The 27,894-nt window shown below is 44.8% G+C and overlaps 1 protein-coding gene across 2 annotated transcripts; it reads left to right on the forward strand.

Annotated features, from left to right (window-relative positions):
• Positions 1-490: 490 nt before the first annotated feature.
• zhx2a (zinc fingers and homeoboxes 2a) lies at positions 491-27,633 on the forward strand. Of its 2 annotated transcripts, none has more exons than XM_079165125.1 (13): positions 491-615; positions 17,999-18,518; positions 18,867-19,529; positions 19,792-20,004; positions 20,598-20,858; positions 20,952-21,167; positions 21,351-21,435; positions 22,613-22,798; positions 23,540-23,958; positions 24,872-25,124; positions 25,223-25,379; positions 25,697-25,820; positions 26,342-27,633. In XM_079165125.1, exons 2-12 carry the CDS (start codon positions 18,426-18,428, stop codon positions 25,812-25,814), a joined length of 2,664 nt encoding a protein of 887 aa, XP_079021251.1. In that variant the 5' UTR covers positions 491-615; positions 17,999-18,425; the 3' UTR covers positions 25,815-25,820; positions 26,342-27,633. The 2 variants fall into 2 exon arrangements, with proteins under 2 accessions (XP_079021251.1, XP_079021250.1); XM_079165124.1 differs by having other exon boundaries at positions 25,697-25,816.
• Positions 27,634-27,894: the final 261 nt, after the last annotated feature.

Below are 27,894 nucleotides of genomic sequence, written 5' to 3' on the forward strand. Positions count from 1 at the left end.
CCCCCACCCCCTGCAGACCAGCACCCACTTAAGAAAGCACTGCAGCAACTCCTCACCTAGCATCGCATGCATATTGAGAGACAGAGGGGAGAGAAAGAGGGGTGGGCGGGGTAAAAGAGAGGGGGCTGGACCGTAGGGGTAACCAACGCCCCCTCTGATACTGTAATATTCAATTAGCTCCCAGCGAGGAGGCAGGCGGGCATCAGCACGGGGGACAAGTTGACGGCAACAAGGCGCCGTTCATTCATTTATGCGCAGCAGGCATGCTACATGGAGCCACGAGCGCCGTTCCTGCCGTCTGGAAGCGGAGTTGGTTCACTTTCCTCAGCCCGTGTCTGAACTTTTCGCGGCAGCAGACGCCATGGACCCGCTGTGGACGGACACCGGCGCTCCGGTACGGCATGCAAATACGTACTCTGACGTCGGCGATCATGTGGCTTTTGGCGTAGATCCTCCTTGTGATCGCCAATGTTCTCTTTCCTGTCGCCTGTTGTCTGCTCGGTTACCGGACCGCCGCGAGAGTGTTTAGCACCGGTCCGTCTCATTTTTGTTGTTTTCGCAGTCGCTTTGGGATTGTACCGCGCCACCTGAGCATCGCGCCAAAACGGTGGGCAGGTAAGAAAATGGATCAACTCTTGCTCTTGTTTTTCTAACGCCCCCCCCCCCCCCCCCCCCCCTCCACCCTTAAAAGTCCCTCAAGTTAAAACTGCATGTAGTTGTTTTTTTTGTGCTCCTCTCTTGGCTCGCGCTGCCTCTGCGTGTCTCCCAAACACCCGCACGCCTCTGTATAAATATTTTAACTTGTCTAGCCGCGTGAACTTTGCCTGGCTCTGCCGTTCACACCTGCGTGGTGAGACAATGTGTCCGCCAAGTTGTTAATTGGACGTTTTCTCCCCCCGGTGTTTAAGTTTCACTTTGATACGTCGAGGCCGTGGTGGGAGACGGCGGAGCGGAGATGCATCGTGTCTACTTTTCCTCCTCCCCGTGTCGACATAACCAGCAAAACATGGCCGTCCTTTGCCGACATGTTGTTACGTCGATGGCGAGAAGGGGGGAACATTTGGGGAGAGTGGGTTTTTCCTGCGCCCCACTGTCACATCTCGGGTTGGCCGGTGGACACGGCCGTTAAACTCCGCACCGCGGCCGGGTGTAGCCCGCTCGCATTCAGCGGTACTGAGGTTCGGGTCGCAACTTTTGAGAGTCCGACGTTGTTTATAGACTTTGATTTGTGCGACTCTGTGATGTAGGCGTAACGTTACCCCTGGTGATGCCTCCTCCCCTCCGAGACCACGGCTTTTACTGCATGCAGACGGATAGACACGCAGTAGCATAGGAGCGGACTTGTATCCTGCCGGTGCAGCAGGCGCGTTACTGCTGTATGAAGGTAATAAAGGGCTGTTTTTATTCAGAATGACAACTTTAATAATGAACGCAGTGTCAGCCAGAGGAAAACGTGTCCTCAGTGCAACCCCTTTTAAAGGGAAAGTGGTAGTTTGGTTTATTGCATTGTTGTGCATCCTACATGTCATGCACTGTTTTAAGATTTATGAACACAAACATACATATTTATATAGAGGATCAAACCTATCCCATGCCAGCATTTTACACACAGTCGTGACATACTTTAAACAGGGAACGTCTGCTTGCTTTTTGTTGGCCAGTGTACATCATCCCTCGCCTTGTCTTCTAGTTACTTCCATCACCGTGTCATGCAACAATACATTTCACATGCACTACTGTGTCATTAAGGTTTATTATTGGGGGGGGGTAACGCCGTAAAGTTTTTTCAAAGTCACCGTAAACTTTCCAATATGTTGGGAGTTGCAAGTCTCCATCAGACCCGAGTGCATTCTCTACAAGCCCCACGCAAGTCATCTTATTGCTTTTTGGAGATTTGACATAATTTTGGCAGCGTTAACGCCCACAGTAGAATTAAATACCATCAAGAGGCCGTCGTCCCCTGGATGCCTGAATACCCAGGATTGGTATGGGTGCTGACACGGTCCATATCAAGTGTCCTGGGCGTGACTACACCCATCCACATTAAATACATTTTATCTGTGATAAAATAATACATTTCACTGATTTTCAGTTCTGTATTGCATACTATGGACATAATAATGGTTTGATTTGAGTCTGTCCCAAACAACGTCTACGCGAGTATTGGTGACGATGACGAAAAGTAACGCATGACTACGAGCATTAAAAGAAGAGAGACAGTCCGGCTCCCAGAGAAGGATACTATACATCGACTCTGACGGCACGTAGGTTGAGATTAAAGTAGCATTTCATATCTTACATACTGCCGGTTGTGATAAACAGTCCGTGACACAGATTTACTGTGCTGTGATTCAGTGCACCTGTTCAGCAGTGTACAGTTTCAGACCTCTGACAGGTCTACACACTCGGTCCCTACAGGTGGGCAAGTTAATGGAAAAGAACTTAGCGTCTGTTATGGATGCTGCTTTTCTAAATAAAGCTGTCACCCAGAGTATTCGCATTCTTACTGTGTGTGTCTGATGAAGTGTTTTCAATAGACGACATCCCCCTCATACTGGGACGACCTACTATGTTGCATTTCTAAACATTCCTTGATCAACAGCCCGACGGAGCCCAATCCGTAGAAGATGTAAGTGTTTTTGATCACAGCCCCCCCTCCCCCTCTGTCATACCTGTTACCGGCAATTCCTCTGGGTATAAACTTGGCTTCGCTCGCTAAGCCATGCACTCTTGCTCTTTCCGTGTGAGTAGACATGTGGCTCATGTTTGTTCTTCGCATGGCTTCCACGTGTGATCTGTCAAATCACAGAAAAATTAGGATAATTTAGAATGACAACCGGCCCGTTTTTATTGGTGGCTGAACAATCAAACGGTTCCTGTTGATAAAAGTAACCCGTCTTATTGCAGATCACACACACTTGCTTAGCGTATTGTGTAGCCAAGCTTTTTTTTTTGTAGAATGACGTCGGGGATACAGCCATAAATAGGTGTATACAAAATTAATATATTCAATTAATCCACCTAAATAAAATGAAACTTTTTGTTTATGTGCTTGCCCCAAACAAGTTGGCTGTCACTGGTCAGAGGGATTTTAAATAATTAGAGAATAATGATTTAAAATCCCTGTTGTAGGTATATAGGACATTACTGAATTGTTTTTACAGTTTGACAGATGCAAGATTAAGGCTTTGTAAAAAAAAAAATTGGCAAATTGTTATTCTCAGTATTGCTCAAGGGATTAGAGAAATGCACAGATGTCCCCACACTACCTTGTTGTACATAACATCAGTGATTGTCCCATCATCACTGCACTGTGACAGCAGCACATTTCAGTCACGAGAGATTTTCTCAAAAGCCTAAAATCATTTGGTCTGTTTACAGTAAGGAATTTGGCAGCTATTATTTTGGAAGAAGTGGCATGAACGATGAATTACTGTCAGTGAGTCGCCTGTTTTTCCCGCCTTGCTCAACCTTGCGGGGTTTCTCAATGTACCGTGACCTCGTAGAATGTCGCAGCCAAAACATCCAGCTGTGAGGCGATCCGCTGTATTTGTTCCTGGAGGCGCTTATTCATTTACTGTAGTCAGATGGTGGGAAATGAACAAGACTCAGTCGGTCAGATTCATTTAAATAGAAACCGTTTGTATGGGCTGACGGCAAGGAAAGTGCACTACAGTCAAATATCATTCTTACAAATGATGTGCGAGATCTGATTCCTGACAGTCATCTCACCGGCGCTAGATGTTGCATATGTCAATCACAATAGCAAGAGCCATTGACATAAGCCGAGGCCGTTTCTGACTGCTAACTGGAACTAACCTGAGGCAGAAGATTGACAGTAAAACAATGAGACGCTATGTTTGTTTTCGGTAGATTTAACTGGTCAGGTGGTGTGTGTGTGTGTGTGTGTGTGCTGCTTAAGTTCTAGCTGTCCAGGGTTTGAGCCGGGAGCTCAACTACAACTGACCAATATCACTATTTACTTACAGCCAAATACGAAGTTCATCTGTGTCTACAAAACAAGACTAATTTTGTGGTTTAATATGGTATCATTATATTATATGAGTGATGATTGTTATGTAGTTTTCCCTTTTTGGTAACCACGACAAACTGCTGGTAGGTGACATCTGACGATTAAAGCTGAAGATATCAGATAACGTCTAAGTTGATCCTGATCCAGCTCTCCGTCAGTCAGTCCCCCCCTTTAGCTGCTGAGCTAACGTTGCGTTAGCCAATGTTTTAGTTTCAGAGACTGAAAGGACAAGCTGCTGCTCAGCTCTGAATGCCCAAATATTCCTGTTTAAGGTGATAGAAATATTAATATGATGGTCAACAGAGGGATTCCAATTATTATTTTCTATCCAGTGTTAGCAGTCCATCACTGATCGACAGCTATATAGCTAGACTATACAGCATTAGTATAGCTATGCTAACGATTGTTTATGAACGAACAGACTCACTTTCTTTGTAAAAGAGCAGAAACGGTGCTTACGATGCAGGTTTGCCACATAACAGTAACTTTACCTCACTGATTATTGTAAAAAGCATTTCATTCAAACTCGACAGAAACAAAACTCATCAAAACGTTCTTGGTTAGTCTTTCCACTATTGCAACATTCACCAACTCTGGTTGCTTTCTACAGGCGCTTGTCATTCGTAGTTTAAATTATGTAATATAAGCTGCAAAGAGTTAGTGTTAGGAAATGATACAGGTCATAATCCTCTAATATCTTGTTTATTGTTTATGTGCGGTGAAGAAAATGAATCTCCTTCAAGCAACTAGATTATTTGTTTCTTTTCAAAAAACTAAATTTACTAGATGCGTTTAGAATCCATTTTCCCCCAATAGTTTTACTAAATAGTGCTTGAACGCATCATAATATAACTAAATGCAATCTCGGCTAACGTTAGCTGTTAGCGCCGTTATTGTCGCCTGTGCTGCCCACCGGCTGCTAACCGCTAACATGTAATGTTAACTAGCGCTCCAGCTGATTTCAACACAGAAAACATAAATGCCAATCTTCAGATCACATATTTTACTGAATATCTTACGACCCGACTTCCCTAATAGAGATGACATTTATTTTTCACTTACCCAATCAGACAACTGCAAGAGGCAATGCACTTGCCTGAACACAGAGTTTACCAGCCCCAGGCAAGTGATACATGTCGAGCCACTAGGGGTTGATTTTATAGGAGTATACAGTGAACCATGATCTCCATTTTCCTTTTTTTGAATGTTGTACTTCAATTACTCACTACTTGTTTAGGCTTTGCTGACTGCAGTACTGTACCGTATGCTGCATGGGAGATGAAATGTATCAGTCCTATATTTTTGCATTTGTCTTGAGCCCAGACCTCTTTATTTCATGATGTGCGGCTGTTATTTTTTAGAGCCGTGCCAGCAGACCTATGGTGGGTTTCAACTAGTTTTAGTTTTTTTTTCACATTCATCAGGAACATCCAGCATTTCCTGACCTCTCGCATCACACGTCCACATCCGATCCCGAGCTATATAATGGCTGTCCGTTCTCTTTGTGAGACACTGGAATGAGTCATCGTTGGGTCGGAGGATGGAGGTTGTTGTCATCATGGCCTGTCGTGCTCAGCTGGGCTCTGTGATGACATCACCGACATCTACGCCGCGCTCTGTTCCAGTGTTTTCAGTTCAGGTCCTCTCTCGCTCTCCGCTGTGCCGCCACCGGCTTCTCAGACGTGTTGTTAGGTGACTAAGGCAACCACAGAGATGAGCTCATCACCTGGAGGTGGGGCTGAGAGAAGAGAGCGTGACGGATGGAAGGATGCAATTAGAGAGGCAGAGCTGAAGGGTTACATAGGGACAGAAGGAGAGGGAGCATGACAGCAACACTGTGTGAGAGAGTGCGTGTGACGTCTGAGGGAGACGGGGCGATGCAGAGAATGAGGCAACAGAGTTACTCTGCGCGAGAGAGAGAGAGAGAGAGAGAGGAAGACGAGAATAAGAAGCCGAAGGCAGCTAAAGGCTCTCTTGCACTGTAACCTGTAAAAGCAATTTTCCAGGTTGATGTCATGTCCGATTTTGCTGTACAAGGCTGCTATTTGTGAGCTCAGGACCTAGTTGGATTCCTGGAAACCAAAGCAGCAACGTTTCCAGGTTAAGCACACAAAAGGTCACAATGCTCTTGACAGTTTTATGTGTCCACTAAGGCGATCCTCCTTTCTGGTATTCTACTAAAGATAGTGTCGCCGGTTTGCGCCAATGGAAATCGCAACAGAAAACTGCAGCAGAATATAAAGAATTTTAGGTACGTCTGTGGTGCTCAGCGTGTCGGAAAATCCAACCGAACTAGAGGTGTCGCCAAGAAAACCGGCCACACGGAGAGTGACAGAGAAAAGAAAGAAGAGAATGTCAAAGCGGTGTGAAGGAGAAGCGAGAGACAGCCAAGCAGTGACGGACTGCAAGGTGTTTGTGTGAGAGAGTAAGAGCAGGTGCACCGGACCCCACCATTAGTATCTGTATTTTATTAAAGACTCCACTGCATCATCGCTGCATCGATTATTATCTATGTCTACGGGTGCAAAGCGGTCTGTGCAGCTGTTTGTTCTGAATGTGTAAGCATGTATCAAAGTACCCCGTGTGCATCACCAGCCAGAGGCTCATTTCTCTTCTTTCTTTTTTTTTAGCCACTGCAGTCTATTAGAACTTCAAAGTTTGAATCGGATGCTCTGGTGAAATGCTGAACATAATCACCACTACATGGAAGTGTCGGAAAAAGTTAGTTTCACACCCTTGCACGCAAATCGGTGTGTGTCATGTAGCCCGTTGGGGCTTGTGCGAGCATGTGAGTGGAGTAGCTCCCCTTCTCCCAGCTGACTGTGTCCTCCAAATTTCAAGTTTTGGAAAAAATGAGGGTGAGAAATGAGAGAGAGAGAGAGAGAGAGAGAGAGAGAGCTTACTAAAAGCCCTTCTGCACTGCACCACGTCAGACACAGACACACCCCTCCCAGCATGATACCAATGAGGAGAGGCTGGAGACGATTCACAAGCCACACCCACTGCAGGGAAGGCAGAGATTGACAGGTGGGAAGTCTGGCAGCGCAGACGCAGTAAGTGCCCGCTGAGGCTCTGACAAACAAAATCCAAAGTCTCCAAGCGTTCTCATTTGGACTCGTGACGTACATCCTTCTCTCCCTCCTATGCATGCGCGCACATGTAAATGACATACTTTTGTAAAACGCATACAACAATATATGTTTAACTTTATTTTACATTGCATCTGCAGGGACTACAATGTAGTAGCTATTGGTAGCGGTTCTGCAAAACTTCAGTCCATGTCCTTTTGTCATTGTTGACCTGATTTGGAGGCTGCTGGTTGGGTGCAAGAGATTACCCCAGTGCATTTAGGGTAACTGAGAACTCACATTTTACCTGGCCCAAACAAAAAAACCCACTCAAGAGCATTTTAGTGGTTTTAAGTGCTTAAAGGTTGTCATGGTGGAGATTAATGCTTTTGTGGGAGAAGAATGTGCTGTTATCAGTGTGGCTGTCTGTGCAAAACGCCATTAGAGAGAGTGAAAGAGGAGCGCAGAGCTGGACAGGGCGAGCGCAAATGGGACAGCAAATTCAAGTCAAGGGGGGACCATTATTATGGAAGCTAAATAAAAAATGTTGAAGAGGGGCGTTAACCCCTGTGTTGTTCCGATTGCTGTAATAAAAACTCGTTCCAGCTCCCCATCTGCTTTTCATTCCCACTCGCCTGGGATCAAGTGAATGCTCGCTGGCGTGTTGGCCCTTCAGCATGGGGTCACTATGTGAGTTTATATGGGGCCGCAGAAACAAACTGATGTGAGACAGCCTTGCGTGTTCAGTGAGATGGATACACATCAGTCCCTGATGTTGTGCAGGCAATGCAAATTCTGAGCTCACCGTAGTTTTACTCGCACGTTTACTACTAACTATGTAAAATGGCTTATTTGAGAGTCTATTGTTGGAATAGCGGCGGCTGTAAGATGCATTCAGTTGAAGATGTGGTACGTAACACAAGATTTGTCTCCTCTAAATATGTCATTCTGAAATTCTTTTTGAATTTGTTCAATAAGTCATATGGTGAACCTTACCGTGGTGCAGAAGAAGTGAAGCCGGAGCTGGATTTTAAACATCACTGCCGCCGTGACACTGATTGACCTCTGCTGGGTTTCGGCTCCCGGATACACGTACCGTTTCTGTTGGTTACAGCGTTACCATAGTAACACAACCATCAGCAGCAGAGTGGGTGACACTTGGATATTTTTAAAGCTGTGTGTGTGTGACACGGTGTGCCTGTGTGTGTTCAGTGAGACAGGTCTGGCAACGTGAGACTAGTGTCTGTGTTCAATGTTACGTGAACCGGAATAAACGGAAGACTGGATTCTTGATCCACTGTAGTGTGGTCTGCTTGACAGTGTTTCCATCACACTGTATATAGGCCACGGTGTCCGTAGATTGAATAAGGTCATCGCAGTGATTATTTTATTCTACACGGAGAAAGTTTGGCAACTTGTCACAAAAGCTGAGGGGTGCATAATATTGCAAGAGTAGTCCCTCCCCGCTGCACCTTTTTTAGTATTTGAATAAAATATTGTGTAGGAAAAGTGCTGATCTTTAAAATATGAAAATATGCAACACACAATTGTAAAGGAACATTTGCAGATCTGACCAAATGTTCAAATTGAGCTTTTAGTAAAAGCTGCTTTGTCACTCTGATACATATATCAGTATCGGCATCAGCCATTAAGTAGCAAGACGTTGCAGTACAGAAAATATGTTAGAAGTGATTTATAAACAGTTTTTTTTTTTTAACTGCCAGAGACCTAACAAGATTAACTATATGAAAAAAATAAATTGGGGGACACATCCTTAATAGCATTCATACAAGCAATCCTTATTTTAAATGTTTTTTTATGTTTTTTCTCTATGTAAACAAAGAATTGATAACATATAATAAAACATTTTTACCACTCAATATTAGCTCCGGCCTTAGAAATCCACTGTAGGTTGAGCTCAAGTGACAAAACAACCGTTCTCATCATTTGTCCACGTTGAGTCTTTTATCCCAGCCCAGCAAAAGTAGAGCTGCTCTGTTGCTATGCAGAACATGCAGTGCAGCACTGCTGTGGTCTAGAGGAGCCGCGTGATGAGATTTAAATCAATTCTGCGACGGTCCGAAATTCCGCCTCTTCCACCCCTGCTGGGACACGCTGTACTAATGGTGGCGGTGCTTCTCCTCACCCACACAACTCAGTCACACACACACACTGTCCTCCTCACTGCAGTGGCTGACTTGTGGACCAAGCAGTCTGGAGGGAAAACTCACCCCATACACCAGTGCCAAAAAGAAAGAGGCAGTGTGTGTGCACTCTCTCTGCAATATGTTTTTGTTACTCGTGATATATGAGTGTTTGTTGGAGCTTCAAAGTTTTAGTTAATGCTACAAACAAAGTCATGTGGCTGTTTGCAGTAAAGTGTTTCTCAAGCTTGTGGTTTTGATGTCGCCTTCACGTCTTGTTGTGCTCGTTATTTTCGAGCCCTGGTGTTACTGGCTGGTTTGTACTTCATGCATGGCTTCAAGAGCAGAGTTTGCCATCCATACGCCTTTTGTGTGTGTGTGTGATGGCCGCCTGTGTCTCGACATTGTAATGTAATGTTCCCATCTTCAAAAAGGGGGACCGGAGAGTGTGCTCGAATTACCTGGGTATCGCACTACTCAGCCTCCCGGGGAAGGCTTATGCCAGGGTGCTGGAAAGGAGGCTCCGACCGTTTGTCGAACCTCGGATTCAAGAGGAGCAGTGCGGATTCCGTCCCGGCCATGGAACAGTGGACCAGCTCTTTATCCTCGCAAGACTACTGGAGGGGTTCTGGGAGTTTGCCCAACCAGTCTACATGTGTTTTGTGGACTTGGAGAAGGCTTTCGACCGGGTCCGTCGGGGGTTGTTGTGGGGGGTGCTGCGGGAGTATGGGGTGCCAGACCCGTTACAACGGGCCATCCGCGACTGCAGTAGGAGCTGTGTCCGCATTCTCATCAATAAGTCAGACACGTTCCCGGTGGGTGTTGGCCTCCGCCAGGGCTGCCCCCTGTCACCGGTCCTTTCATGGACAATTTCTCAATTTACTGGTCGGTCTAAGTTCTGACCCTCACCTATGGTCACGAACTCTGGGTCGTGACCGAAAGGACAAGGTCGCGGCTACAACCGTCCGAAATGAGTTTCCTCCGTAGGGTGGCTGGGCTCAGCCTTAGAGATAGGGTAAGGAGCTCGGACATCAGGAGGGAACTTGGAGTCGAGCCGCTACTCCTTCGTGTCGAAAGGAGTCAGCTGAGGTGGTTCGGGCATCTAATTAGGATGCCTCCTGGACGCCTCCCACTGGAGGTTTTCCGGGCACGTCCAACTGGGAGGAGACCCCGGGGAAGACCCAGAACACGCTGGAGGGATTATATCTCCCAGCTGGCCTGGGAACGCCTCGGGATCCCCCAGAATGAGCTGGAAAATGTTTCGGGTGAGAGGGAAGTCTGGGTTGGCCTGCTGCCACCGCGACCCGACCCCGGATAAGCGGTGGAAAATGGATGGATGGATGGATGGATGGATGGATGGATGGATGGATGGATGGAATTCTTATTGTGCAAACTGCAACATAGTAAAACCTCCACCGCCTGCTTTCCCTCTCATATGCAGTGCCTCGGGCACATGCCTCTTCAAGCCATGTCTGACCCGTAAGCTTCGCTGGTTTACTGGAGCTACGACCTTGAATCCGAGGAGGCAGTTGCTACGTCGGATTGTTAAAAACACTTTCTTTTTTTCTGGTGCATCTCTGGTATCTCTTTCTTTATCCTAAATCTCTTTTCTGTTCTTAAATATGCAGTAGCGACGGAGCTTCTCTAAGCTGTTTTCACATTGTTATGATGCTACAAGCTAGCGACTATAACAATACCCAGCATGACATTCAGCGGTGTAAATTTGTACAGTTATTAGTTTCACAAATTGTTTGTATCACAAGTTGTTCACAGTTGTGCCATGGTGTTTTACCCCGTTAAAGAGAGTTAGTTGTGGGTTATTAATTATGTTATAACCATGAGTGAGAAGGGTACGCGTTTAATAGGGGGCCCTCTCAATGGGCTACAGCGGCGGTCTCCAACCTTTTTTGCGCCATGGACCGGTTTCATGTAAGACAACATTTTCATGGAGCGGCCTTCAAGGTGTGGCGGATAAAAACGACGAAAAAAAATGATACGACCGGCATGAAAACAAATATAAAATGCATAAAAAATACAACTCACCATAGCGCTGAATCAGTGCAAAGAAGCTCTCCAAAGACATTTGTGTTTTACTCATTTTCCCTAGCTTGTGGGCTTCATTTTTGAGGTAATGTATCACGTGACCGAGACATGTCCAGACGCACATGCGGATGAAATTGGGAGAGAATCCGGTGAATGAAACGAAACAAATAATAAAATGGAAATAATAGAAGTTATTTATTCTTTCTGTGCGGCGCGGTACCAAATGACTGGCCCGGTGGTTGGGGACCGCTGGGCTACAAGATGAAGTGCTGCATCACCAGCAATCTCTAAAAGTTATTGGTGAGGGAAAAACGGACCCAAAATCGTGTAGTGTGATCCAAACTAGCCACCTGGCCTCTGTGATAGGATTGTGTCTGTCTGTGTGGAGGTGAATCACTGACACGGAGAGCAAAGGAGAGAGGCAGCATGCCCGTAAATAAACCTGAAACCCCTGTTCATTCAGCTTAGTGCTGTGAAACAAGTTCTTCTAATGGTAGGGAAAACCCTCATCTTACTAAACTGCATCCACATTTTGGCAAATTCCAAAATATTTAGTCTGATTCAAGTTCTGTACGTATTTTCCGCATCGCAGAAATCATAATGGCCTCAGTGGATGGCATAGCAAGGGACTCAAGTGCAGCTGTCCAGTCTGGCTGCTGCATTACATCATTTAATATTTACTGTAAATCATATCGGTATTGTGCACTTGTTGCCTTCATGAAGCAGGGGCACGCCTTCCTAACCTCACATGTGCTTTCCTTACTAATGTGTCTCTGAAAATAGAGCTGCAGCCTTTCACCTGGACCTCTGAGGCCCGGGAGCAGCAGTTACTGTAGTGATCCAGGAGAAAGAGTTGTTTTCCCAATAATTACATCACATCCCTGTAAACATGAGTCACGACACGTTTCGCCAGCGAGTGTTGGCACGGGGCTAATTCGGTTCAGACCGATGTGTTTTAATAGAGGAGATATGCAGCTGAAGGCCACACTGCCTTTTCAGACTTCCAGTCTCTGAGAGCACAGCCCGAGTGATGTTTGTTCCCCCCTACTACACTGAGATTACATCAATGAGGCACAGAAATAGGAGCTGAGTGGAGAGCGCTGCTGTGACTCATCTGTTCGTTCTCTTCTCGCTGCTGTTTTGGATAGATATCCTTCCTTATAGCGCCAGTGATATTTCTGTTGCATTAGATCATCTGGTACGAAGGATTCGTATTGATCTCCCCCTCCAGTACGTATGCCAGTGTGTAGACTAAACTGATTACTGCCAGGGCTGATAAATGTATTTTGCTGCCTGGCAGCAATAAATGGAACTCCCTTCAGAAAAATGACTCCGCTAATATAATGCACCAATCAGACAGACAGACAGCCAGATGACGGGCAAGTGCAGACAGACGGGCAGGCAAGGGGCTGCCAGGCTGGGTCTTCATACAAGTTTAATGAGCATCCAGACAGTAGGGAGTTTGTGGCTCCAGCACAGAGCTCACTCTGCACACAGACGCTAACTGGCTGACTAGGTTAGACACACTAACGAACACACGGTTTGACCCTGGCTATGAAAGCCGCTGAGTCGAGTGCAATTATTGTTTGGACTGGAAATAAAGTGAAAGCAATTATGTGAAAAGCTCAGATTGCAGTCTGGAACATTAGTCTGAGCACATTTCTTACAGCTGAGATGTTTACAACCAAACAAACATACAATGTGTCTCTCAGACACCAAATGATTATTATTATTTTATACATGAGATTGAGCCTGGTAGTAAGGTTATTATCTTTTTTTTGTTTATTAGACTAATTCAGTGCCATGGCTGTTATTCACAAACCAATTATATATTTTCCTTGATGGCATGCAGTGCTCCAGAGTAGCCGGTGAAGGCAGCAGGAGAGCGGCCTCTCTCCCGGTAGAGTAAAGAGAGGAGGAGGAGGAGGATCTTAGAGCCGGTGTGTCCTCAGTGTTCAGCACTCTTTGCACAGGCTTTTCTCTTTGTTTGAGACAGTCAGCCTGACTCAGCCAACACCAGTTTAATTTGACTGCAACATCTCGAGCGGCGGAACTGTTGGTGTTTGTATTGTGTAAGATAATGTGCCTTTTTCTGAGCCGGCCAATGCTCAGAATCTGTCATGTTGTGAGCACTTTTTCTTTAAATGACTCAATAGGCATTTATTTAACCCTCTGAGTCAGATTTGAACCTGGAAAAAAAAATGTAGTAGCTATATATTCAACATTTTTCCAAGTGCCTACAAGTATTATATGTTTCAGGCTGCACGTGCTCTATAAATTCAATTATTTACATATTTACAACCCTCTCTGCTCTGTGTTAAGCAGTTATGTCAAAGTTTCACAGTTTTTGTTATGTGACTGTTGGTCTCAGGCGAGTCAATCATGGCTTCCCAGTTGCAGTAAGGAGCACAGAGTTGTTTTTTTTAACAGGATCTGGTAAGTGCAATTGGTTTATTTTGGGCAAGAGACTCTTGAATAAGAAGTGATTTTAAAGCTTCGATTTGATCGCTTTTTCGTCGAAAATCTGACGATGACGAAGTGTATTTTATCACTTTGTATTTATAGGTATTTGGGGTTCAGAGGGTTAATATGCAAATCAGTGTTTGATGTCATCCTGTCACTTGTAGCACATTTTTGAGGCGCCATTGACAGCTTTCATGAGTTGACAACAAGGACATTAAGCTTTGTGTGTGTATATATATATATATATATGAAAATAAAAAGTGTGTGTGTGTATATATATGAAAATAAAAAGTGTGTGTGTGTGTGTGTGTGTGCGTGTGTGCGTGCGTGCGTGCGTGCGTGTGTGTGCGCGCGCGCGCGCGCATCACGTTCACAAAAGTCGCATTGAAAAGACAAGTGTAACCACAGCCATAGATGTTGCATAATGGAAATCCTCTCTCCCTGTGCTTGTGTGGGTTCAACACACCAGTAGGAGGTATAAAAAAAAAAGAGAGAAAAGGTCCAGCTACAGCTTTCTCTCTTGTGTTGTGCTCACAGTCAGATCCTCATCCAGCGCACACGGAAAGTGTTCCGGCTGTGTCAGCAGTGATGCAGCAGAGGTTCAGCAGGTCGGATGAAGTGGAGCTTCAGATGCAGATCCGGCGCCTTCTTACCAGATGTTGCGTACTTTGATGGATTTTGGGCAGACTTTGAGGGACGGGGTGATTTAAATAATGAGTGGCAGAATAAATAAACTGCAGTGTTAACGGCCTTAAATCCATACATTTCCAAACCAGAGTTGGTAGGATAATCAGGAAGCTTGTAACCTCTCCCCCCCCACACCCCCACAGTCATGGAGGCTCTCCTGGCCAAACCGCAGCAGGCAGTTGGCTGAAAAACGGGGAGGGTCGTCAGCTTGATTAAGCTCACCTGGGCTATCGGGCTCTAAAAGCTGGTCCTCGTGCTCATTGTCTCTCTCCTTTGCTACAGCAAACATCCACTCTGCATGATTGTCGTCTTGATTTGCACCTTCAACACCTCCGCAGCACACTTGACACTCGTCCAGGCCTGTGCTTCATTACTAACTCTGCCGATCGGCACACTCCATTGTTTCATATTTGGTTTTAAGTACAACCTTGTGGACTCATTTTTTTTTTGTCACATTCCCTGAGTTTGTGAAACAGTTCATATGTGCCGTGCACAACTAGCTCTGATTTATTTCTAGTGGGTGAAGTTGAAGAAACCTCCCAAAGGCAGCAGTGTTACGGTCGTCCCTGTGCGTGTGTATATATACAGTCTGTCAGTGACACGGATGGAGCAGCCACTTGACTACAGCTCTACGTCCACGGTTGCTATAGCGACACCATGGCAATGAGGCTGCATTCTAATGACGCCTCAGTGGGTTGTGTGAGTAGTTGAGATATCTCGGGACAATGAGTCGGCCAGCGAGCCTTGAAGGGTACAGCGCCGTGTGATTAACGCGACGCTGTCGGACAGGTCCAAATCATGCAAGGTACAACGCCAACAAGCTAAGATGACAGAAGAATTACTTTTCTAATATTTACTGTAGCCCCACCCTTTTACAGTCACTGTACAGGCTTGAATATGATCCGTCTGGGAAGAAACTTATTTCTTCCGTCAATATCTACTCCTAAGCACCACATATTTTAGTGTTTCATACATGAGATTTTAATTTGGTGGAGGACTCTGTGCCGACTCGGTTTTATAGAACCTCATTATGTCTTGATGGGAGAGCGCCGCTGCTGCATCGACTCATTTGATTTTTACTCATGTGAATATGAGAGTGGAGCTTCTGCATGAGGCCTCCAGAATATCAATAGACTTTTGAGCCAGATACGCTTCAGTCTCTCCGCTCATTACAATATTACCCTCGGAAAGTTTCCTCTGCTCACTCTCCCTCTGCTGTTCTTCACCGCCTTTCTTCAGGGAGTTGTCATTTCAGCAGAACCCAAATAAAAAGCTGCTCTGGGCTTTTTAAGATATGTATCTGAAGCGGCTTTGTCTCTGGTTTCTCACTTTATTCACACCCCGCAGCACAATCTGATCTATGATTAGTCAGTAATTCTCAGGACAACTTGCCTTCCTGACAGCTGCGGACTCGTCAGCTGCTTATATTTGCATAGCGGCTACGCTATCAAAGTGTGATGATAAATGTTTCTACATAAATAGACACTCGAAAATCCTTGTGTAAAACTTGTCCAAGCTGGTCCGTGGAGCTAAATTGTTTTCATATTGATTCTGCAAAATACAGCTGCCGCCTGAACGCTTCTAGTCTCGGCCAAGGAACACTGACGAACTGTAATTATAGCAGGTGTGTGTGTGTGTGTGTGTGTGTGTGTGTGTTGGCCAAAGTTCATTTGGTCGAACAGATTGTTGCTCATGTTGTTGCCCTGGTTGTGCAAACGCTTGTTTTTTTTTATGTATGAGAAAAGAAATGTGCCAATATTTACTACAGCAACTTTCTTACTGATCAGTGAGTAAGCCTAACTCTAATCCATCCAAAATATATGCATAGTTGTGTTGAGACGGAAAGAAACGACACATTAACACACATGCTCAAGGTGCCACTCCAGAACATTCTCCAGTGTTGGCAGTTTTACAGACAGAAGTTACAACAGCCGGTATCGACTAATCTCACGATTATTGTGACTGTTTATCGATGAGTCCGATGGGTTAATATATTCATATCATTCGTTTTGTCTGACAGACAAAATGCAAAACCCAATTTACTGTCATGGAACACTAAGAAAAGCATATTCACATTTGAGAAGCGGAAACCAGGGAACGCTTGTTTTGCTAAATACACTATAGTTGTGAAGTTGTTGCCAATTTACTTTCTTTTAATCAATTTGTGTATTGTCTCTCCATCCCATGGCTGCTACTTCCTCCTTACGGTTCTATCCTTCATTTATAATTGTGTCGTGTGTGTGTGTGTATGTGTATACTGACATAAAAACACAAGGTACTGTTAACAATACTGCCTTTTTATTCCTTTTTGCCTCTAGGTTTGCGTATAGTTGTGCTTTGCATGTCCTCTGGATTTCTCCACACACACACCATTTGTTCCCTCCATCAGCATGAAACCACAAACACTCATTAAGCAGGGTACTGCTTCAGACCTCCAGTGTCTAGTGATTGCGCCTTAGCCCACTGCAATTAGTTTCTTGTTAAGGGCGTTGGCTTTTCGTTTCAGCACCATTGTTGTGCAGGTCTGGCAGTGGGACCACCTGTAGGCCATCTGCTCTGCTTTGCTGTTTCTTTGTCGGCTTCCTTTGACCTTTTTCCGTTTGAGCCAATTTTGCCCGCCAGCTGACTGTTTACTCGACTACCTCTTTTGGATGGTGGCTTGCCGCAGGTCCACATGGGACCGCCGAGCTTAAATAGCCCAGCATGTTGCCTTTCTTGACACGCTCAAACCAGCCTGTTTGGTGCCTGCTGCCATACTTTCAAAGGCAATTCAAAGACACTTTCAGACGGTATCGAAGGCTTTCCCTTACCCGTGTTTCATTTTTGTTCATTCTTCCCTATGTATCCAATGTCTGTTGTCTCAAAATGTTCATTTTTGCTCCATTGTTATTTTCCCGTGACTTCTATTGAGTGATCATGTCAGTGCAGATGAGATCATGTGACCTGTTTCACTTATTAAATGTATTTAATATGGCAACTACTGAATGCATGTTTTAAATAGTATATAATAGCCTACATTTAAACAGCAAAGAAACACTAAAAGGCCACAAACGCTATGATCCACGTTCCAACAAATGTATTCTATTAAAAGAAGTTAGCTGAATTAACTCTTTGCAAACTGAGCAGAGAGGCTACTGTTCAATAATATCATTTAAAAAAAACCATATAGCCATGCCATATAATAGGCTTGTTGGTCCGACTTCCGCGTTTGTCTAATTCAAAATAAGTTTGAGTGTCTCGTGGGCTGTACCGAATAGTTCAAAGCTTCAATTATATCGTTGACAATCAAATCGTTATTAGTAAGTCACAGAAATATTGCGTTATTATTATTTATATATTTATTTGTCATATTTCCCAATGGACAAATTTGCCGTTGATCATGCTAGACAGCTACACGTACGTGGGCAAACATTAACCCTGAGTCCTAGATGGCAGAAGTAGATGAACTGAAGGTAGAATAAGGGTCTTCAAACAAAAGAAGGCCAAAATAAAAACTTCTGTCTAATGTCAGTAATAATCCTCTTTTACACTCTGGTTCTTCTCTTCTTTCTACCATCCAGGTAGCATCCTGTCATGAGGTTCCAGGAGGTCAGCCAGCATTGGAGCTGACGCTGTCAGCGAGCCCGGCATAAACTGTCCCGTCTCTACCAGACCTTCACCCTCTACTGCCCTCCTCTCTAATCTTACTCCTGGGGGAAACTGTTCTTCAGACTCATTGGCTGCTCACTCCCATCCCAGACACTGTGCTGTGCTCCCTACCCTCTCCTAATATACAAGAGAGCCCAGGCTTGTATCTTGGTCCAAGTACAAGCCAGGTCTCCTGGCTATTCTTCGGTACCTGAAGCCGTTTATCCACCAACCACTCCGTGATAGCAGTCCTGCATTCCGCACCCTGGGCACCTCGGCCTTCTCGATATCACCTGTGGCCAATCACAGGCACCCAGTGAGGGCAGCTGTCCACCCCAGACCAACCCAGGACCCGTCATCATGTCCAGTCGACGGAAGGCCTCCACTCCCTTGATGATCCGACCAGAGCGGACCATGGTGGAGCTGGATGACGACACAGAGGACGACATGGAGGTACACTTTCAATGCGTCTGTCAAGAGCAGCCAGCTTTCTTTAAGAGGAAGAACTCAATAGATATGGTTCCATACTTTAAAGTTGGGATGCTGGATTGATTATACTTTTTTTTTTAATATAGAGCGTCGTATGAAAACAGTTTCTAACTTGTGATTTTAAAACAGTTTTTTGTACACTGCACATTAATGTGTCATTTGTAATCATCCTTATATTTCTCTTCACTAGGATACATTGTCTTGTATATCTGTGTGTTTCAGTGGCTGTGTACTGAATTCAGAATGATTCAATACATGTAAATGCCACTTCTAGTTAAGTCTCCTTTTCATCTGAAAACGTTCTTCTTCCAGACGAAAACAGAGAACCATAGCGAGGAGGGGCCTATGGAGACGGAATTAGACCTGAGGGGCAAGGCCTTGGACCCTCCCATGGGTCCAGACAAACCAGCAACAGAGCCGCCAGACCTTTCCAAGCCTCCGCGTAGGCAGCAGGGGGGCTACGAGTGTAAATACTGCCCCTTCTCCACGCAGAACCTCAACCATTTCAAAGAACACGTCGACGCCAACCACCCCAACGTCATCCTCAACCCGCTGTACCTGTGCGCCGTCTGTAACTTCAACACAAAGAAGTTCGACACACTGACGGAACACAACGAGAGGTGTCACCCAGGGGAGAGCAACTTTAAATTCAAACGCATCAAAATGAACAATCAGACAATCTTGGAACAGACGATAGAGGGGTGCAGTAACAGTGCATTCGTTTACAACACGTCCGGTGCCGTTTGTGGCAAAGGGGACGAACCGGGCGCTCTGCCGCTCAGCAAACCCACCACGGTGAAGATCGGTAAACCAAAAATAATGTCGGCGGATAATAAACGGACAGATTTGGCCAAGAAACCAATTACAGCTTTCAATGTGAACGGAACGGTCATCATACCCGAGTCGACTCTACTCAAAGCAGAAGGCCTTTCTCACATCATGCCTTCCCTACAGCGGCCTGTCAACTACACTCAGGTAGGACACCCGGTGGAGGAAGGATACTCTTTTTCCTTTAGAAACTATTCCTTCTTGGTAATAAATGCATTATTAGTTTTTCAAGGACACTCAAATTTCCCACATAATTGGCACCGAATGTCATGGTTCTTTTTAAGGTTTGCCTTGGACATTATTAGGGAATTAAAGACCCCTAAGAGTATAGCTTAATTAACCTTTTTTTCAGTTTTTAATACACAGTACAAAGGCTATTCAGTTGCCATTGCTTACTATATCATTTCAGGTGCCGAAGATCGCAGTGCCCCTCAACACAACCAAATACAACCCCTCGCTGGACGACAACCTGACCCTCATCTCTTCCTTCAACAAGTTCCCCTACCCAACACAGGCTGAGCTCTCCTGGCTCACTGCAGCCTCAAAACATCCAGAGGAGCAAATCAAAGTCTGGTTTACCACCCAGAGGCTGAAGCAGGGCATCAGCTGGTCACCTGAGGAGGTAGGAAGTATAGTAATGATGATCAATTCTCTTCCCTTAAGTAAAGTTGAGTGTGTTTCACCGGGTCTTTTTCAAAGACCAAAACTAATAATGGTGATAGAAACTGTATTTCTAATTTATTACATTTGCTGTCAATTAAATTGCATCCAGATTACAAATACTGTGAATAATGATCCTGTGTTGCATTTTATGTTGGCTATCCCATCATGTTATATAACTGTAAGGCAAATAATAGCTCAAGTAAACTAATCCTGATCTCTGATCAGATTTTAGGCTTTTGTCTGAATGCTGAAACATCATTTTCACTTCAACTTTCCCCGGAATGTTGCCACAGATACCCAGTCTGTAATACTGCAGATATTAAGCGCTTTCATCAGTGGGCGATGTGCTCAATCACCATTGTGTTACCTCATTTGGCGATAGTGACTTAACAGACTTTAGAAACAGGCAATTTCACCAACAGTTTGATTATCTGCTTTAATTGAAAATGGTCAAGATGTTAAGAAGAAGAAGAATGTTGGTAGATATTTAAAATGGCAGCCATAGATTACAGATAAGAGATGTTTTTAACAATTGCTTTCCTTCTTTCACAGGTGGAAGAAGCCAGGAAGAAGATGTTCAACGGTACAATCTCCTCCGTGCCTCAGACCTTCACTGTGGTAGCTCCTCAGTTCAACTCCCAGTCATCCAACTCGTATGCCGCCACTGCAGCCTCCAAAGCCATGCAGTCGGCTGCCTCTGTCCTGCAGTCCCTGCCCTGTCAGCTCCTGGGACAGACCAGCCTGGTGCTGACTACTGTAGCCAACGGCTCCACTGTCACCTGTGCACCGCTGGCACTCACCGTGGCTAACCAGGTACGAAACCTCGGGGCGGACATGTTGACTTGTACGAACACAAAGCCGTATGATTTGAGGTGGTCACCGTTTCCTCCATGTTTTACCTCTCAGGTGGCACAGTCGCTCAAACGACCCCTGGCCTCCCCTGTGATCTCCACGGAGAGTAAACGACCGTCCATCATTCAAACCATCTCGGCGCCCATGGCCACATCCAAGCTGGCGTCACCCAAAGTGCTGAGTTTCACAGTTGACCACAACAAAACAGCGGAGCAGTTATCAGTACTGAGGTCCAGCTACACACACTGTCCTTTCCCCGAGGAAGATGAGGTAAGAATAAGTGAGTGAAATGACATTATTTGTGCCATGTTTTAGAAGGTCATGTGTATATTTATATAGTCTCTGGATTTTTGTAGCTGCTTTAGATTTTGTGCTACTGGTTTTTCTTTCACTATCACTGATAAAGACCCTCACATATTGTCTCATTTTGTGTTGCATCGTGTCATGTGACAGATCTACAGGCTGATAGAGACCACCGGGCTGTCCAGAGGAGAGATAAAGAAGTGGTTCAGTGAACAGAGGCTACTGAATCTCAAAGGTATGTGGTGTGATCAGGGCCACACATCGGAAATGATAAACCACTCTGACTGATTTTTGTTGCATGATAGTTTCATGTCGGCAGGAAGTTGCGTCACAGCCACACACACACACACACCATATGTGTCAATGAGATAAGAAAACATAAAGTTCACAATTAGTCACAGCTGCATGTCCAAAATACGCTGATGAGGAACAACCTCATCATTTGAAACAACCAACTTCATCAGACAGTTGTCATATTGTAGTTCATGCCCATGCTTGCTGCTCAGAGTAATCGCAGTGACCTGCTTGTCTGCTGGTAGCATGGAGCTAAACGGCTAACCTTAAGGGGGTTCTGGTAGACGGTGGTCTGCACACTCCCTGTTTGGAGAAGCAGACACGAGTACAGGCACAGCAGCAAAGCAGTGCACTGCTGTGGACGCTCAGCAAAACTTATTTTGGCCACCTAAAATACATGCCGACCTAGAAAAAATCAATTCCAGCTCAAGTTTACGCTATATTTAGAATATTTTCACCAGTTTGCCTTACTGTGAAACAGCTATGCAGTCAATGTTTCCGACGGGCAACTGTAGCTGATACCTATGCTCTCCCCAAACCGATGGAGGCAGAGGCAGACCGGCAGCCCCCCCGGTCCGCTGGCGTTGGTGAGAGAGTAGATGTATACAATGTCACCTGTCTCATGGCAAAGTAAACCCGCGTTAATATTCTAGATATATAGCGCACACTTAAATGGAATTGATTGTTCTTTGGTGGGGCCTTGTTGCGCTGACGTCCCAGTCGACAGCAGTACGTGGCTTTGCTTTTGTGCGGTAACTGCTGTCTGCTTCTCCACACCGGGGGCGAGCAGGATGTCATCTGTTGGTAATATGTAATCGATGTAGTTTTTTTGGTTTGAAACTTGAATAAATACAGTTGTTTGAAGGCGATGTTTTCAGCAATATTAAATAGTTCTTAGAGACAAAATGATGACCCTTTAGCTTCCTAACTATAGCTCTAATACAACTACAAACGCCAAGATTTGTATTCATCAAAGCAAGTGTAATCATTTATTTGAATTGTGTGAAAATGATTTATTTCAAGCACTATTTGTGGTGTGTCGTTTAGTAATATCAATTACCTGTGAACAACCCCACCATGTTTCGCTCTTTAAGTCTCTCTGTGTGTCTCTCTTGAAGGTATTCCTCCGCCTCCAGTGCTGGTGAAAGCAGAGGTGACACCAGCACTTAAAGACGCCCTCATAAGGAAAGCGGTCCCCAACCAGTTTCCGCTGCTGGAGAGAGTGAAGGGGAAGTCATCAGAACAGCTGAAGGCGCTGGAGGAGAGTTTTCAGAGAAGCGGCACTCCAACAGAGGCGGAGCTAGGTAAAGCCTTCCACCAACCCGCTCACAAGCAGATTGATTTAATCGCATGAAGTGTGGCAAGAAAGATGGAAGAGGGGGAAAGCATTAACGTCCCCCTCTACTCCAAAGGGGGTTTTGACGGAGAAGACATCTTGTGTTCCAGCAGTTAAACTATTGAAATACTTAACACCTTTTTAAAACGTCCTTTTCGATTACAGAATTAGTTAGAGTACTACCCTGTACGGAATGCTTTTCTGTAAATGTTATTGTACTCACTCATTTCCTGGTTGTTCAAGCCTTAGTCCTCAATTCTGGTGCTCGATGTGAGCACATTGTACACATTATATTTGCCTACAGAAACACAAGACCGCCGTCCTGCAGGCTGGTAGATGATGAATTACACAATCGGCTGGCCAGTCATAACTGTTTTTATGATCTGTTGACGTGAAGTTCCTGAGAAAGTTATTACTGAACTTTTACAGACTGAAACTTACTGACTGAGGGAGATAACGTTGGGTGTGAGTCAGTTGGTCAAATACCTTTTATACTAGTTCACAACACGTGACTTAATTCCTTTCACCCCAAAGGAGCTGCAGGCCAGTCTCTGGTGGGTTCCTGCAGACAGGAATAGCAGAAGTGTTTTTTAATGAGCTCATTTTTAAGTCCCTCGGAGAGGGGCTGAATTCCCAGGTATCCCAAAAAAAGCCTTCCACTTGGAAGGCTTTTTGATCATCTGATCCGCTGAACTCTGTCCTGCTGCAGACCAGCTGGCCCAGGAGACCAGGCTGTCTAAGACTGAGGTGGACTGCTGGTTTTCTGAACGCCGGGCGCTGAGGGACAACATGGAGAAGGCTTTGCTCACCATGTCTTCAAAGAACACAGAGGACCGAGCAGACTGGCCCGGAGCGCTGCTGAACGGGACTTCACATCGAGAGCCGGGCGGGAAACCTTTACGCTCCTCTCCTCATCCACCTGTCCTCTCCTCTTCTTCCTCCTCCTCATCATCCTCCTCCTCCCCTCCTGTGCTCGCAGCCTCCTCCCCTCACCCGCCGACCCTCTCCTCCTCTGCATCCCCTCCCATCCTCACTTCATCCTCCTCCTCTTCTCCCCATCCTCCCATCCTGTCGGCCTCCACCAGCCCGGCTCCCATCACCAGCAGCTCCCTCGGCCTGCTCAGAGAGGTAAGAAAAGCTGATAAACATGTCGACGCTGATCAGATGACAATATATTAAGAGTATGGCACAAGTTGGGACGAGATGAGCTGCTAATGAGTTGTGACCTTAAAGAGATTATTTGATGAGAAGGCACATTTTTAAATACAATATGAAGTGAGTTGATGTGTATTAATCTAGAGACGGTACTGAAAGCTGTGTGATTGACGCTACATGATGACATTTACTTTATTATTAAAAGTGAGATAAGTGAAGTGAAGTTGTCTAGAAAGCTGCAGTATCGAACATACATCCATGAGATGTCTTGAACGGCAACAGTCCTTGTTTTGTGTTCTGTAACGCAGTGCACAGGCTGCCAGTTGATACACTATTTTAAACTTCTGTTTAAATGAATACAATTGTGTCTACGCAGAAAGAAATGTCATAAAGCACTTTAAAACAAGACCGGTCTGTGCGGTTGTACTTTGACACAGCAGGGCTTTGAGCTAAATGCTGATGTAATGTTCACCATGATAGTTTAGCCTGTTCAGTGGTGGAAGAAGTACTTGGATCCTTTAAGTAGTAGTAGTAGTGGTGGTGGTGGTGGTGGTGGTGGTAGTATGTTTTCAGGTTGCCTGTCTGTATGTCCCACGCTCGTGACTGTGATGTCTCAGGATCGCCTGGTTTTACTTAAATTTGGCACAAACATCCACTTGGACGCAAGCAGGAACGGATTTAAATTTTGGGCTTGAAGGTCACTGTGACCTTTCACCTTTCACACGAATGTTTAATAGAATAAGATGGTGACGTGAGGACATTTTGGACGGACATGGATGTAAACTTCAACTTCACTGGTTGGCGGAGGCGTACAACCGTGAGGCGGTCATTCTAGTTTTTGTGACTTAAAATGTGTTGTGTTTGGTCACACAATCTGTCTCGACAGATGTTCCGTCAGACCCGGTGGCCATCTCCTGAGGAGTACAGCCAGCTGGGGGTCCAAACGAGCCTCGGACGCACCGACATTGTCCGCTGGTTCAAGGACCACCGCTCGGCACTGAAGAACGGGGAAACTCTGGACTGGATGGAAAGTTTCCAAAAACAAAACCTTGTAGAGCAGCAGAGAGCGGGCCAGGAACAGAACGGCCAGAGTGCTGAGAAAACCCAGAGTGTTTCCTTGGAAGTCAAGGCTGTGAAAGGTGAGTTTTGGAAGACAACTTGGAGTAGACTTTTAGTATTCCCTTATTTAATGTTGTATACCCTTGATTGACTTTGTGTTGTCTCTTCTCTGGCGCAGTGGAGGCTGGCGAGAACACAGCAGCAGCTACAGAGCACTCCAAGCTGTCTGACCAAGACAAAGTCCAGTGGTTGACTGGCAGATTAGCCCACAGTGTGACAGACCTGAGCCGGACCAGACCGGACCAAACCAGCCCCAGCACTGCTGACAAAGGGAGGTGGGTGGAGAGACGGAAACAGAGCTTTCATCCTATATTTATTCTCTAGTGTGAGATGTTATACAAAAAAAGATCAGCTCACTGCCAATTTTAAAGGAATGTCTGAGGAGTTATTTTAGGATTTATTTTGTGATAAGTCTAAAAATATAGCAACGTAATCTTTGCATTTGTTACCCGTTTCATCAGCTAGACATTGTGTGTATGGTTTATGGCATTTTCTTTCCACAGATCATTCAATGCGCACATGAAAACATTTCTTTGATTTTAGTTCCTAGGAGTCCGTTTGTGTTTAAACTTTGCGTCTGGTTCATTGCCAGGTGGGTACAGGTGACTGTGGCAGTGGGAGAGGAGGGTGAAGCAGGAGTGGAAAGACAAAGGCTGGCTACAGACGGTGAAGTTCTCTCCTTGGAGCAACCTGGACGGGTCACTGGGTGATAGTAGGTTGAAATATCCTTCTAAAGAACACTAGTGTGTGATTTGTATGGGGAGTGTTGAGAAACTGGGGAAAGCAAATGAATGTTACACTGGAGCAACACATTTGACCCATTATTATAAAACGTATTGATCCGTGCATATTTTTTTGTTGAGTTTGTGTGACTTGGCTTAAATAAAAAGATAAATAGATGGTGAGCTGTTCCTTTAAGATGCCACAGCTGCAGTCTCCAGCTACCCAGGAAGCTATTAGAGGGCAATTACCTCTGATTGGCCCTCCAAAACAGATGGCATGCTGGGATGGCAGGATGATATTTGGACCCACACCACCATTAGCATCGTCTATGTAGACACACAGTGTTATTCTCACAGGCAGTGCAAATGGTGTTATAGTTCTGGTACTTTTTATAATAATTTACACCTTTTTATACCCAATAAAGATTAGTTTAGTACATTTGTGTGACCATAGCAATCACTTGTTTAAATTGCCCATGTCTTCATTTCTCACCGTTTGTCTGATTCTGTTCCAGGTCGAGTAAATCATTGACGGCTAAGTCACAGACCGACCATGCACCGACTCAAGATGACTGAATGTGGAACCAGTAATGTAACTGTCTGTGATGTCATCACAAAGCGCCAGGGACTTTGAAGTTCCACTGACTGAACTGTGGCGCAGATGCCGACATTAAGAGGAGTGCCAAAGCTGGACTTGATGCATTGTTCTTACTACTACTTATCTTTTTCTTTTTATTAAAACAAGCACCCTTGTAAATATTTTTCTGTATAACAAAAACAAAGTGTGTACAGTTTTACTGAAAGGGCATGTTTTGTTACATTGAAGAAAAAAAAAAGAAAAGTGCCCCAAAACCTGGAATGTTTTCTTTCTTTTTTTATCGTTTTAAGATCAAATTGTATTATAGTGTTATTCGCTGAAATTTAGTCCTATTTTTTTGAAAACCATACCTGTGCACTACTCATGAGTAGTCTTTGATAGCACTTGTGTATACGTGGTAGTGATAGATATGTACATGCTGCAACTTTTCCTTTTTCTCCTGCAGCATCACCTTGATTCACTCATAGAATTACGCTGACAACGGTGGAAATCACTCAGAAGTGCTCGAGGGGCAGCTAGGAGTGACTCATAACACGATATAGAAATGATTGATCACGTAGACAAGAGAGTGGAGTGTCTGATCGCACCATGCTGCCTTTTCTGCTCTCTTATTATGTTTGAAGAACTTTAAATATTCTCGACTGAACCTGCTAAGAACATCTTGGAGAATGTGTTTCACACATGATGAAATAACTGAAGCTCCCGTGAACATGGCTTCTCTCTAGTCTTTGTGGCTTTAGGGAGGTCCTTCTGTTCAAAGCTGGGTTGGATTTAGTTGATTTCTGTACAGCCGCTTTAGAACGCCTCAAATGGTGGTTCATAAATCTCCAGAGAGAGAAATTATCAATCTCATCACAACAGCCAAAGCTGTCATGAACTTCTTGCATGCACTTCAATTTATTTTTAACTCACTTTTAGAAATGATTTTAAAGGGATAATGTGATTCATGGGTCAAATTGCAAGCGCTTGCAATATTTGTGCAGCATAAAGAAAAAGCCATTTAATCCTGGTTTGAACAGCGGCTGTTTGCCGGCTGAATGTCTGTTGCTGCTTTAGTTTCATGTTCAGGCTAGTATCTGGGATACTGTACATTTGGTTGGCTTGCATTTTTTCATTTTCTACTTTAAGTCTGCTGTAACTCAATAAATACACAACCAACTGTAAAACCGCCTCGGTCTTCCAGTGTATGCTATGTGCATCAAAGCGTGGTTTGGCTGATTGCTTGTATTATTCAGTACAAAAGGGTATTTTTGTGCATTTTAAGTTTAACACAAAAACCCAGTGAAGAGTAAAGTATTGAGCCAGTGACACGAATCGCCACCTCTAGACATCAGGTCACTTTTTACAACTGTACATCTGGGTTTGGTTGCACTTGACAGTTTAGACCGTTCAATTTATGTCTTTAAGTCTTGTACTGTTGTTGGACCAAACAAGAAAAGCATTTTCACCATTTTCTGACATTTATAGAAC

The sequence above is a fragment of the Pholis gunnellus genome, assembly GCF_910591455.1.
Source record: "Pholis gunnellus genome assembly, chromosome: 8".
Taxonomy (NCBI): domain Eukaryota; kingdom Metazoa; phylum Chordata; class Actinopteri; order Perciformes; family Pholidae; genus Pholis; species Pholis gunnellus.